Below are 12658 nucleotides of genomic sequence, written 5' to 3' on the forward strand. Positions count from 1 at the left end.
ATCCAGGAGTCATTCTGCTTTGAACGTTTGCCAAATGCTCTCAGCAGCTAAGTACAAAACTTCAGTTATTACTTCTGAAACCTGAAAGGTTCAGTGATTGAGGAGATTTTTATGTTTCATAATATTTTGGACTTCATACTGCATGTGCAGTCACTATGTTTTGACAGTATTTTACATTTTATTTTTCCAATTACTGTTTTATTAGATTAGCTCAGATAGGAAGAATAACTTCACATTTATCATGAGTAACTTGCATGTTCAAACACTGATATTGAATAGTTTAAATCTCCGGAGTACAAACTATAAATTAACATTAGAGGCCTCTCAACATCCATTATGCTGTTTAAAAGGTTGTGCAGAATTAATAGTTGCCAGCAGTTTCTACTCGGATACAGATACATCATCTCTTCTACCATAGTCTTAACTCTCTTGAACTGCATGTGTTGAAAAGAATATCTCAAAATTAAAAAATGGCACGGCTGAATAGTGTAATGAATCACCAAGGCTTTTATTGCCTTTCAGGAGAAGATTCATGTTTTCTTGCAGCTCGCTTTACTAGTTTTCCTAAAAAACAGTGATACTATATGGTTGGCTGAGCGTAGCCCTAGAGGACAAAACCCCATCTTGCTGGGACCTCTGATTCAGCCTCTTGACAAGCTTAGCATAACAATCTGATATGCGAAGACATGAAGGATGAGCACTTCTGTTACAAGAAATGACTTTCTTTACCAAGTAATACGGACTTTTAGGCATGCAGATAGAACAGTGAAGAGTGTTTTCACTACTGGCTCTTTTTAGAATAAATAGAATTTCAGGCCCTAGAGTTCTTCATTGATCATGTTTCTCAGAAGTGTGAGAAATTTGGACATAGATACAATAAATAAATCAGTGAAAATCCCACAGTGTGCTGCAGGATGCATTGAAGACCAGAACTTTTGGTTAAGAGCTTGTCATTTCCAGTACATATAGCAGTTGGGAAAAACAGCTTGGCATCTTTGAAATTCTGCAACAGCTTATTAATTTGTGCTAAGGCTAAGGGTGGGAGTCCATGCTTCTTGAGGAACATAGGAAGCCTGGTAGAAGTACTCAGAACTTGTGAAGATAGAAATTGGAAACTCTGGTTACTTCTGCCCATCTGTGGTAATAGTTTTCTCATGGTGTTGCTGCATATTAATGTCGCTGCAGCTTGTAACAGCTTGTTTATCTTGTTTGCTGTTCTCTTTGCCATTCTGATGATGTGCTGCTGGATGCACAGTACTAGGCCAGAAAATCTTATATCTTCACCCCATCTCCATCCCTTCTCATTACCTGTTATATACACACACACACACACACACACACACACACACACACACACACATATATTTAGTTTCACCACAGTAAGACAAAGCAAGGAGTTGGCAATTAATTACTTTTTCTCAGAACCTATTGTGACTTATTTTTTTTAAACCACACATGAACTAAGTTCCTTTGAAATTTCTTGGTTAGTATTTAGGGAAAAATAAAATGTCAAACTAGACTTCTGATCTTTCATAACAGCATGTAGGACTCTAGTGTTCAAATTTAAGGCTTAAAGCAGCTGTTCTAGTTGCATTTACTAATTAATTAGGCTGGAAAAGAATGACTAAGGTTTGATTATATTTAAATTTGCATTTCAGTTTCTATCTATGTTGAAATCAAGATATATTTGTCTTTACAAACACTCATGAAAATGACTCATTTTTTTCAGAGATGACAAATTCGTTGCTTATGGTGTGCATTAAGAATGACCCTACTTAAGAAGCTTAGTCAGGAATATTATCTGCTGTTTGTTGAAACTCTGGAGGTGAGAAAAAGCATGTGACCTAACGATAGCCTGGCTCTCTCCCTGTGTTTACACTACCTATGTAGTAGGTACAAGTGCTCGTCTGTGCTAGAACATAATAATAGGGATAGGGCATCTAGGTGTGTGAGACTGAATCCTTGTTTATTCCATTGTTGCGTTTATGCAGATATAATTAATACTTTCATACTTAAATTCTCCTCTTGTTTTTCTAACTACAGCTGACCTTGCTACCAAGATGAAGCAGAGTAAAATAAGCACATTTCACCTCTGAGAATCCAGTCTTCAATACAAAGGTTCTAGGAGCTTTGTATTAGACATGCTCTGAGTATGTTAGGAAGGTATTTGTCTTCATCCCAGCAGACTGAAGATTATAATTAATGTTCAAAGGAAAGCGTACATGTGAAAGGGATATGATGCAGTCAAATGCTATCTCAGACAACATGTGACTGTAATGGATTTACAGAGGGCTGGCAGTATCTATCTTTTATTAATAAGAAGTGCTGCAGTAAAGAAAAATTGCATATTGTAGTTGTGTAGATTATACTATTTTTTTTTTTTCAACAGAGAAACCAGAACTTACTTGGTAACATCTTAGCACAAAAATCTAAGAAACCTTAATATGTTTTCTTGGTTTTTGTTCGTGAAGTTATATCTTTTATTTCTTTGGTTTACTTATTTCTTCTGATTTAAAATTACACTGTTCATGCTGATGAATTCAGCTCAGGTTGACCTGGAGTGTGTTCAAGCTGGAGTTTGTATGCTCCTAATCCAAGGTCTCCTTCATGAATATCTTCCTTGCCTGCAGCCTGGCTGCTGCAGCCTGTTTTGTCCTGTGCAGGCACTAGTGTGTGAGCAGATGCTTCATAGTTTTTGGTCAGTTCATCGTTATTTATGATATAATCTGTGTCCTCATTCTTCAGCTGATCCTGTAAGTTTCAAACAAGGAAAAATACCAGTGAAAGGACCATTGAAGAGGATTTTTATAAGGTTTAAATGAAGAACAGGTTAGATACAATTCCTTTCACTTAATTTCCTTATTCTTTCAATTACTAACTTATGATCTTCAAGAAATTTTGATGATTAGGGCAAATAGTTGCTTACCATGTTCAGCTCTTGGATGGTGCTGTGAAGTGAATTTACTATTCAGATTTCTAGGATAATTTCAGTGCTTAAATATCACTGAAATTAGTCAGATGGAGCAGCCAATGCTTTCTTTCAGCATCTGACTGGATTATTTAAAATCTGACTCGTGAGCTGAGTATGTGTGTCCATTCTTCACAATGCAGCATGGCACCTTCTGGGATCCCTCTCTACAATCCTGGAGAATTCCCTATAATCCTTCACTATAAAAGTAATAGGCTTTAGGAAAAGCACTGTGCCAGGCTGTTCCATTGAGTACAGTGACTTTTGGGGTACACTTGAAATACCATTAACCAAGTTAGGTACTTACGCCATACGCCCTGGGGCTAGTCAGAATTCTGGCAACAGGATTACACCAGTCAGGTAACGTCGTCGTGAGAGGTGGACCAGCATGTGTTAAAATAGGTTTTAGGTATCTGTGAAGTTTGTTAAAGAAAATTTCCTGTGTGAATTTGGTACTAAGATGCTTCTGTAGGAAACTTCATTATAAAGCATAAGGGCATCAGCCAACTGGATGGAAACGAGCAAAATAGTATTTATGTACTCATCCATTATTGCATTGATTTTTACCTCTCACAAGTCTTTACGATGCAGTGTTCAAAATCTGTCTGGAAGCACAGCAGAATGGTTGAAGTGGTTGTCATGGAATACAGAAATGGGAAAAGGAATTGGAAGAGGTGCAATACGCACTAGATTGCTCTGCTTGCTGCTCTCATCCACTGTTTGCTGTAAAAATGCGATCTTTTTAAAGTACTTCCTGTTATAATCACATAAGATGCAATTGTATCAGCTATTTATGCGAAAACGGTAGCTAACAGTTTCTTAAACATATACTAAGTTTTCTGTAAGGTGAATGGATTTCTTCAACTGGCAAAGAATATTTCATCAAGTATCAAGTTGCTTTATTCTGAGGAGCATACAAATGTTATTCTCTGTAATACTCTATCTTTAGTATTTAATACATTTGTTTTGCATAGTCATTTTACAACACTCAACATATTTGTTATATATCAATGTTTCTTTACATAAAAGCATGCACAAACATTAAGAACAGGCTTTGTTAATGTCTGACACGTCTTTCCTATCTTTTTTTTTCATTCAAAAGTGCTGTATTGAGATGAAAGAAAAACCTGCTCATCTTAAGCAAACATATCCTCCTTGTATCTGCCAATAGCAGCTCCCTCAAGCTGATATATTTTCTCTGTTATTTTAACTTGCCAAGTGATTTTTGGTAAGCAGGTCTCAGATTTTTTTATTTTTATTTATTTATTTATTTATTTATTTGCAAACAAGGGAAAATTTTCATTATTGATTCTGGTCCCTGTCTCCTCCTCCTGTCCCAGCTCTCTCTCTTTCCCTCCTTTAAAGGAAAGTAGACATAAAAAAGTGAATGATGACTTGAGTTCTGCAGAAATATTGTAGAAATACTCAGTGAGTGTCTTAGACCTAGTCCTTCCAGTACCATCTCTTCCTTCATTATTGTCTGGCACCACTGTTCTAGCCACTCTATATAAACTGTCAACTGAAGAAACTGAGTCACTGAAACACCCTCAAAATCTCAGATAGATTGAAAGGCTAGATTATGCACTTGGCTGTCCTCTGTACTACAGCCATAGCAGTTGTTCTGTGGAGTCTTTTATTTGTATGTATATTTTCTCCTGTGCAATTCTAAAAAACTTAATTGCATCTATTGGAAGATCATGTGATTCCCTCATCCAGAGTTAGTGGGAAAGATGAATGTTGAATCCACTCGAATAAATAAATCCAATCAAAACAACAATCCGGGTGGGATCTATCAAAGTGCCAATCTGATGGGGTTGTGTAGGAAAGTTTCTATCAGGTTATATCTTTTTCTGTAGGAGCAGGGGGGAAAAAAAAAAAAAAAAAAAAAAAAGCCTTCCTGACCCACTTTTATTTGAATCTCGAAGGAAAAGTCCTCCCAAGTGCCAAGTATTTAAGAGCTATTTTTAAAATGCAATGTATGGAAGCTGCCAGTTAGAGCTGTTTTGTTTTCAGCATTTCAAAAAACAAAAAATGAACCTGATTAGAAAAAAACCCCTGCAAATAAGAGCTTAATTCTAGTTTTTTCATCATTGGAAATATTGACATTGTTAGTATGAACAACTGGAAGCACTTGCACTGAGTTGTTAGACCCAGTGTGAAAAATTGAGTCTTTTAATGGAAGCTTCATGTGATTAAACCAAGTCCTTCCATTCTGTTCTTTTATTTTCTTCCAGTGTAAGTAACAGAAGATGAATATTTCTCTGCGTTTCCTCTTTGAACTATGATCTCTTAGTGGGGCCTCGTGTCTAAGCAGACTTTGTAGTGAATTATATAGCCCTCAGTCTAACTTGTCCTGTTTACCTCCTGTGCTTTGTACAGACAGCACATGTGCTTGCATAGCATAGCATAGACTAGCATCATACCAGATGGGAATAGTGGATGTGTGCTGAAACATGCAGACTACTTGGCCAGAAGTAATCTTCAATGTGGAGATTTCTACCCTAACTCTTTTCCTCTCCCCGATCTTTTGAGCCACCACTGCTTTTAGGATTAACTTCAGCAAGTATTTGGTTGCTATGCATGAACTCATATGAAGACTTCATTTTGGACTGTGACAGATCTTCTAAATCTCTTTCGTTTTCACATTTGTTGTGCTTTGTCCATGCTTTTGCTTTTCAGTCTCTTGAGATGCTGTTTAAAGTGAAGTCATTTTTCTCCATCTTGTTATGATGCTTCTGGTTCAGTAATAAATTATTTACCTCTTGTTCCTTACTAGTTAACTAGTAATTAATTATTCAGTCCACTGAAAGAGCTTAACTTGCTGGGCCTATTTGTCATGTTTTAATGACCTGCGCTGTAAATGCTTTCTCTATTGTTGGCATGGTTTCTTTATGGTATTACAGACGTAATCACATTGTTCAGTGCAGCATGAAAGGGGAATTTTAATCCATGTGTGATGCTGGCATTTCAAGAGTATATCAGACATGGTTTACAGCATTTTAAGACCAGCAAAAAAAATCTTATCACATTCCAGTGGCTCTGGTTGCATCTCCTGCGAGAAAGAATTTAAATACAGTAATAGAATAAGATGGATTTTTGCACTGAGGCTGCTTTAAAAATTGGAGAAAAACCCCAAAGTGGTTTCTTAGCAGAACTAAGAAATTATTGTCTAACCAAATCTATGCCTTCCTAATACAGGATTGGGGAAAGAGGTTGCATTAGACAACCTACTCTTAGACTTGCATTTCAGCTCTTTGTGGGCAGAATGGCTCAGATACTGTACTGTGTAAAGAGCATTATTATTATTGGAAAAGCGGTGTGGTAATTCTGAAGTTGGGAAACTGAGTTTGATATGCCTTCGTATGCACATGTGTGGTCCATCATATAATCAGGGTACAATACTGGCATGTTAGTGTGCTTTTGCTCGTGTAATCAAATACTAAATTTTCCATTGAGCCCTCATATGTCCAGGCTTCTACTCTCACAAATCTGTACCCTGGGAGCCCTTGTTGTCACTTGAATATCCCTTTGGCCTGACAGTTCAGTCTGCGGTCCCCACTGTCTGGGCACAGTTCCTCTACCACCTTCATTGCTGCCAGACTCAGCACCGGAGTCAGCGTTTGACTGTTCTCTGGTTCTGCTTCTCCTTTTCTGAGTTTGAATCATGTGACTACTTCTTACTCAGCAATAAGAAAAAATAATGCTTTTGCAGAGAAGATAGTCAGGAAGATGGCATTTTGGGTCTCTTCTGCAGATATGTCTGGCCAATGTGGCCTAAAGTGAACTTCTCACAGATGGTTTGCTGGGGGCTGACAAGGCTGAGCAAGTGAAGCAGGGGCTGTTGGAGGATGCAGCATGTTCAAAAGCAATAGGACCTTCAGGGAGTTGCTTCTGAATTAAAGTTGATTTTTGTAGAAAGCATATGGATAGCAAACTTTTCAAAGCTGTACAATGTGACATTCAGATTGAACTTTCACATCTCCAAGGTGGAATTTGAGGTCTTTCTTCTAAGTATAGATCATTTAGAGAAGATCTCTTGAGGATTTTTCAGTGGGAAAACTTGGAATTTCTTGACTTTTATCTGGTCCTTCCCCCCCCCCCCCCCCCCCAAAAAAAAAAAAAAAAAAAGTACACACAGCTCAAAACAGCTGTTACAGAAATTTGGAAGTTTTCCTTTCATACATCAAATGTTTCACAAAATTACAGGTAATAGGAATGAATGAAATCTTCAAATGAGAGTTGTCAGGTAATCCTGATGAGAAACGTCAGTAGCTGCATATTGATAATTTCCATTATGCAGAAAATTCTGAGATTTGAAAACAGTTTTTTGCCAAGTTTCAGAATGAAGAAATTGGGATCTCAATTTTTCTTTCAATCAGTAAGCTGAAATGAGCATGGTTTCGTTAAAACCTCATCATCAGACAAAATTTGGAGGACGTTGGTAAAATCGCTGTTTTTAACTTAATGATATGAAGCTGTTCAAAGAGCAAAATAGCAAGGCAGAAATGTTGTGACTGTTTTGAATCAAAGACTTAAAGGAAACACATTTCTCTTTTGCTCGAGGAGCAAGTCCTACTCCATCTCTGATGGCTTTGCTATAGAGCAAAACAGTAATTGTCACATCCTCGTTTTCTTTATGCTCAACTTGAGCTTTTGAGGGAAAGTTAATTTATAGTTTGAAGACGAGGGGAAAAACCCCCAAATCTCATGAGCAGAAGTGGCCACAGTTATAAATACATATGGCAGCTCACTTTCAGTTCTATGAAGTACTGCATTTGGCTCAGAAGGCCTTTTTTTTGCCTTTTGCCTCCTTCTGGCTCTGTAACTCAGTGTAATTCCACACTTCCCTAAGGAGGCAAATGCTCTCACACTGCAATATTGACTATTAAAAAGCCCTGAAGTGCAGGAGTTCCTGTGATACCAGTAAAAATTACATCTTGTTTTTTTTTTTTGTTTTATTTTTTTAAGAGTACTTTCCTAAAGCAGGTGAGCTGTGTTATAAGTACACATTTGTTACAAGTATGCCCCTAAATACTGCTTTGCTAGGTGTTAATTTCTGCTGTGGGCATAAGTCTCTAGAGGCAAATATCACCACTCCCAGAATCTTTCCACTGTGCAGTGTTGTGAAGGTTTCTTTAGTACTGCAGCTTTTATTTTTAAAGTTACCCTGTTGTGAATACTTAAATTGGAGTTTGTGAATTATTTATGTCACGAGTTTATTATTTCTTTTTTGTATTTATGAAGAAACATATAGAATATATTAAGGAAAATATTTCTGTTCATTCAGTGTTTTCCATAATAACAGCATATTTTATTTTGCAACTTGGGAGAGTTTCAGTTTTTAAAGAGGAGTTTAACACTAGCTATGTGATAGTATAAAGAGCAAATATTTCCATTTTTTTTAAATGTTTGCATAGGAGCAAGCAAACCACGAAACTTTGATTATCTGGCAAAGTTCTGCACATGGGTAGCTGCTGCTAACAGCTGACTGAGATTATTTGGTTACTTTGTACAACAGCTTGTGTGCATGACTGAGCTGGTGAGGCACAGAGACATCTCCAGGTTTTAAATGCATACATGGTAGATTAAGTTCAATGACCCTTATAGGGGAGGAGGATGATCTTTCCTCTTGTACGAAAGAACTTTCTTCAGGAGAAGGGGAATAATTGGTGTAGAGTGGTTCAAAAAAAAAAAAGGAGAGCATGATTATATAAAATTAAATCCTTAGAATCACAAGCATACTTTTGAAAATACCACAAAATTTAAGGTGATTTAACTTGTACAGATAACCTGAACTGCACGGGGGTGAAAGCTAAAGAAAAGTAACTACATCTGTTCTAAGTGATATTTTAATTTAGAGTCAGTATTAGTGAATTTAGTCTGGCTGTTTGTGACTTTCTCTCTCTTTTTTTTTTTTTTTTTTAAATGGAGTGGATTAAAAAAATATTCCGTCACTGTTGTAATCTGCAGTACTAAGCAACTGAGGATAAAGGGAATCGTACTGCAGGCCTACAAAGTCAAATTACTCTGTCTCTTTAAGTGATTACTAGGTTTAGTCACACCTGAGGGTAGGGAGGATGGATGAAAATCAGGGGTAATAAAAACTAGTTTAATACATTCTCACAGGAAAGTCTGTCTGTCTTACAGTAAGGTTCCCAAGCCAAATGGAAAGAACAAACTCTGGCTTTTATTCAGAATGTGACTAAATTTTGAAGCTTTCCGCTTTGAAACTAGAGGCCCTGTAGAGATGTGTGCAAAATGGCAAGAGTCGATAGAATTATTCTTAGTTGAGTCTTTTTACAGATAAGTAGCTGCTGACAGATAAGTGGCTTGTTATCGGGTATGCACTGAGTAAAATGTCTGGTGTATTTGCAGACCATGGATTTCTGCTTGAGAGCTCAATGAAAAGAAGAAAATTGAGACATCTTACTCAAGTTATTTGAAGCCTATTATTTTCTAAATTTAACGCTTACATGAAAAGAAAAAAACTGAGATGTAAATGGAAACTTGCTTAGATAATTGATGAGTGGATAGTGCAGCTACTTTTGAAAAGAGAAGGGTAGCACATGAGGAAGGGTAGGAGAATGCTCGTATAATACTCAGATGAAATACGTGAACAGATGTGAACGTCAGGCAAATTAGCATTAGAAAGCTCTGGAAGATGCAGACTATCTGAGGCATCTAAAGAGAAGAAACAACCCCCCTGACATCAGTTGTATAATGTGAAAACAAGGAAATGACCATCTGTCTAACAACAGCCACCCCTCTCATCAGAATGCAACCAAATAATCATATACATGTCTACATTTTGAATTGCCCCTGTGAGAATGAATGAAGTCTGTTACGTATATGTAAAGGTTATGATGTGGAATACTGATGAAAGCCATGAAACCATGATAATGTACAATGGAGAGGGAAGACTGGTTATGACAACAGCCATATAATTCATTACAGGAGAGCATATGTTAAAGTCAGAGGTAGCTTTCAATGAGATACTGTATAGGAGACTGAAAAAGAGATGTTCTCTATTACTGGATAATGCCTGAGAACCTTCTCGAAGTTGCACATTATAGTGTCTCCAAGAACAACCCAAACAAACAGTAAAATAAAAAAATATCCTTTGGGTGACAGTGCAGAAAAAGAAAGAAAAATGTGAAGAGTATTACTGGCGTGCATGTGATTTTGCAGGGAAAAGTGCATGCTTCACAACTGGCATCATTCATAGGATCTATCTTCCCCACCATCAGACACTTTATAGCAGGATATGCAGAACAAAGCTAATCTAGCAGTCTTTCATCAATAAAGAAACACAGGCAAATCCCTAGGCAGTCTCGTCCTGCAGTGTTTGAGCTAATTGGAATTGAAACTAAGATGAGTTTCTTTCCCTTTGACTACAGAAGAGTCTTAACAACTAGATTAGACTTATCCAATAATTAGGTATCTAAAGTTCGATGTCATGAATTTCACTCTAGGACATAAAAAAAGCTGAGCTCCTGAGGCAAAATATAAGTAACCAAACACAGCATCTTCCACATATCAGGGAAATTAAGAGACAAAAAGGTAAAACTAAAGATAGATTGTTATGAAATAATTTTGATGTAAAAGTCAACAACAGAAATAAAAACTTTAAAATCATTAGGCTTGTGAAAACCTAAATGGCAATGATATTCATAGAAAGAATTTCCTCTCAGGAAATAAATAATAATAATAAAAAAAGAGTCCTGGCATATATGAAGATTTAGGAAGTCTCACAGGACCCTTGAAAACTTTTATTTGAGCAGCTTGAGTATAGTACATGTGGTGTGAATGGTAATCTTCCTTGCAGAAAGGAAACTCTGGCTTGTGGATACCTTTTAGCTTGGTTACAAAACCAGAGATAGCACTGACATGAGCAAGCAAACCTGTTGCATTAGACAGGAAGAACAGTGCTGTGACCTGGTTGTGCATAGAACCTTAACACCTTAAAAAGACTGATGCCATCTGCCTCAGGTGAGATCACTTTCAAGCTCTTCACATGAAACACATCTGTTGTATAAGATGCTTCAGCCCCAGTATTGGCAGAAGGAATAGGTGCAGAAGAGCAAGCAAGTTAGCAGGGATTTCTGTGCTCTGCATGGAAGATGGTATTTCAGAAGGATGTTCTTGACATTACCACCTGCTTGAGAATGAGCCCCAAAAATGTATGTGTGAAAAATGAGAACTAGTACTGTTTGTGTACATTGCTGGCCACAAACCTAGTCATTCTCAAGATGCAGAGAGACTAAACCTAAAGGTTAAGCACAGTGAAGTATAAATTGGTTTTGACCTAATGAATTACTTCAAATACATCTTAGAAAAAAGACTGGATTCAAATAAAACGAAATCTACAAAGCTTCTAGAAACCTCTTGCAAATAAATGATATCAGGTATGATGATCTCACACCTATTAATACTGTTACTGGGATTAGCACTGATTGTATAGCCTCTGCTACTGAAATGGAGAGTTAAGAGAGCAGGAAGCAGATGGGAGCAGGAATGGCTAGGAAGAAGGTAACGTGAGCATACTTTCCAAACATTCAGCTCAAAGATACTACAATGAAAGCAAGACATGACAACTAGATCTTTGAAAGCAGCAGCTGGAATAATATTCTTGCTTACAGTCCTCTGGTGACATGGTTGAGAACTGAAGCCAGTGCATCAAAGCTATGCTCCAATAGGGAAAGAACTCTTTGGCATTTTTTTTCAGGAAATTGGTTATTTTATCTTTATAGATATAGCTGCACAGTTACATTTAAAATGGTCCACAGGTGGAGATATTTTCTGTCAAAATCTTCAGCTTCCTGCTTTGCCAAGATGCAAAGAATGATTCTGGTTATGGAAGTGCAACTTGAAAGGGAAATATAATCCTGTTTGCGAAAACACTGTGAAAAATAAACAAAACCCTTCAAAAGTTTGTAAGAAAAGGATGAGCTATGAATGGGGAAGAAAGGCCTGGAGGAGCAATGCATCCTATATGCTCACCTGTTTTTGTGAATGTTGACAAAAACTGGGAAACAGAAGATTATTCGTATATCTTTTAGAAAGGAAAAAAACATGAAGAATGACATGTATAAAATAAACTAACCTCTTTCTCTATCATGAGCTTGGGGAATAAAGACAAGTAAATAAGAAGATGGATATCACGCCAAAAGAGAAGAAATCAGTAATTCTAAAGAGAATAAAACTCTGAAGGTTTGTTGAAAGCTGTTTGGTAAAGCAGTGAAAGATAGAACAGACAGCTAATCTCTTAGCTCAATATCATAAAATTACAGAATCCTTACTCAATATCATAAAATTACAGAATCCTTAGAGTTGGAAGATGCCTTTAAAGGTCATCCAGTCCAACTCTCCTGCAACGAACAGGGGCATCCACAGCCAGATCAGTTTGCTCAGAGTCTGGTCCAGCCTGGCCTTGAAAGTCTACAGAGATAGGGCACTCGCCACCTCTCTGGGCAACCTGTTCCTGTGCCTCATCACCCTCACTGGAAACGATTTTTTCATTATCTCCTATTGAGATTTACTCTCTTTGAGTTGGAAATTATTTCCCCTTGTCCTGTCACCCCAGACTCTGGTAAAGAATCCGTCCCCTTCTTTTCTCTAGTTCCTTGTAGGAAAGGTTGTTCCATCCTTTGGATCATTTTTATGGCTCTCTTCTGAATGTGCTCCAACAAG

General features: G+C 37.2%; 1 protein-coding gene across 1 annotated transcript in view; it reads right to left on the reverse strand.

The window, feature by feature from the left end:
* Nucleotides 1–1945: 1945 nt before the first annotated feature.
* SLC9A9 (solute carrier family 9 member A9) overlaps nucleotides 1946–12658 on the reverse strand; it is a 171051-nt gene continuing 160338 nt past the window's right edge. Inside the window, 2 exon segments of the mRNA XM_052685348.1 lie at nucleotides 1946–2751; nucleotides 3276–3381. Of these exon segments, the coding sequence (XP_052541308.1) occupies nucleotides 2527–2751; nucleotides 3276–3381 (331 nt within the window). The 3' untranslated portion in view covers nucleotides 1946–2526.

This window comes from Tympanuchus pallidicinctus, unplaced genomic scaffold (assembly GCF_026119805.1).
Source record: "Tympanuchus pallidicinctus isolate F22 unplaced genomic scaffold, pur_lepc_1.0 scaffold22, whole genome shotgun sequence".
In the NCBI taxonomy this organism is placed as follows: domain Eukaryota; kingdom Metazoa; phylum Chordata; class Aves; order Galliformes; family Phasianidae; genus Tympanuchus; species Tympanuchus pallidicinctus.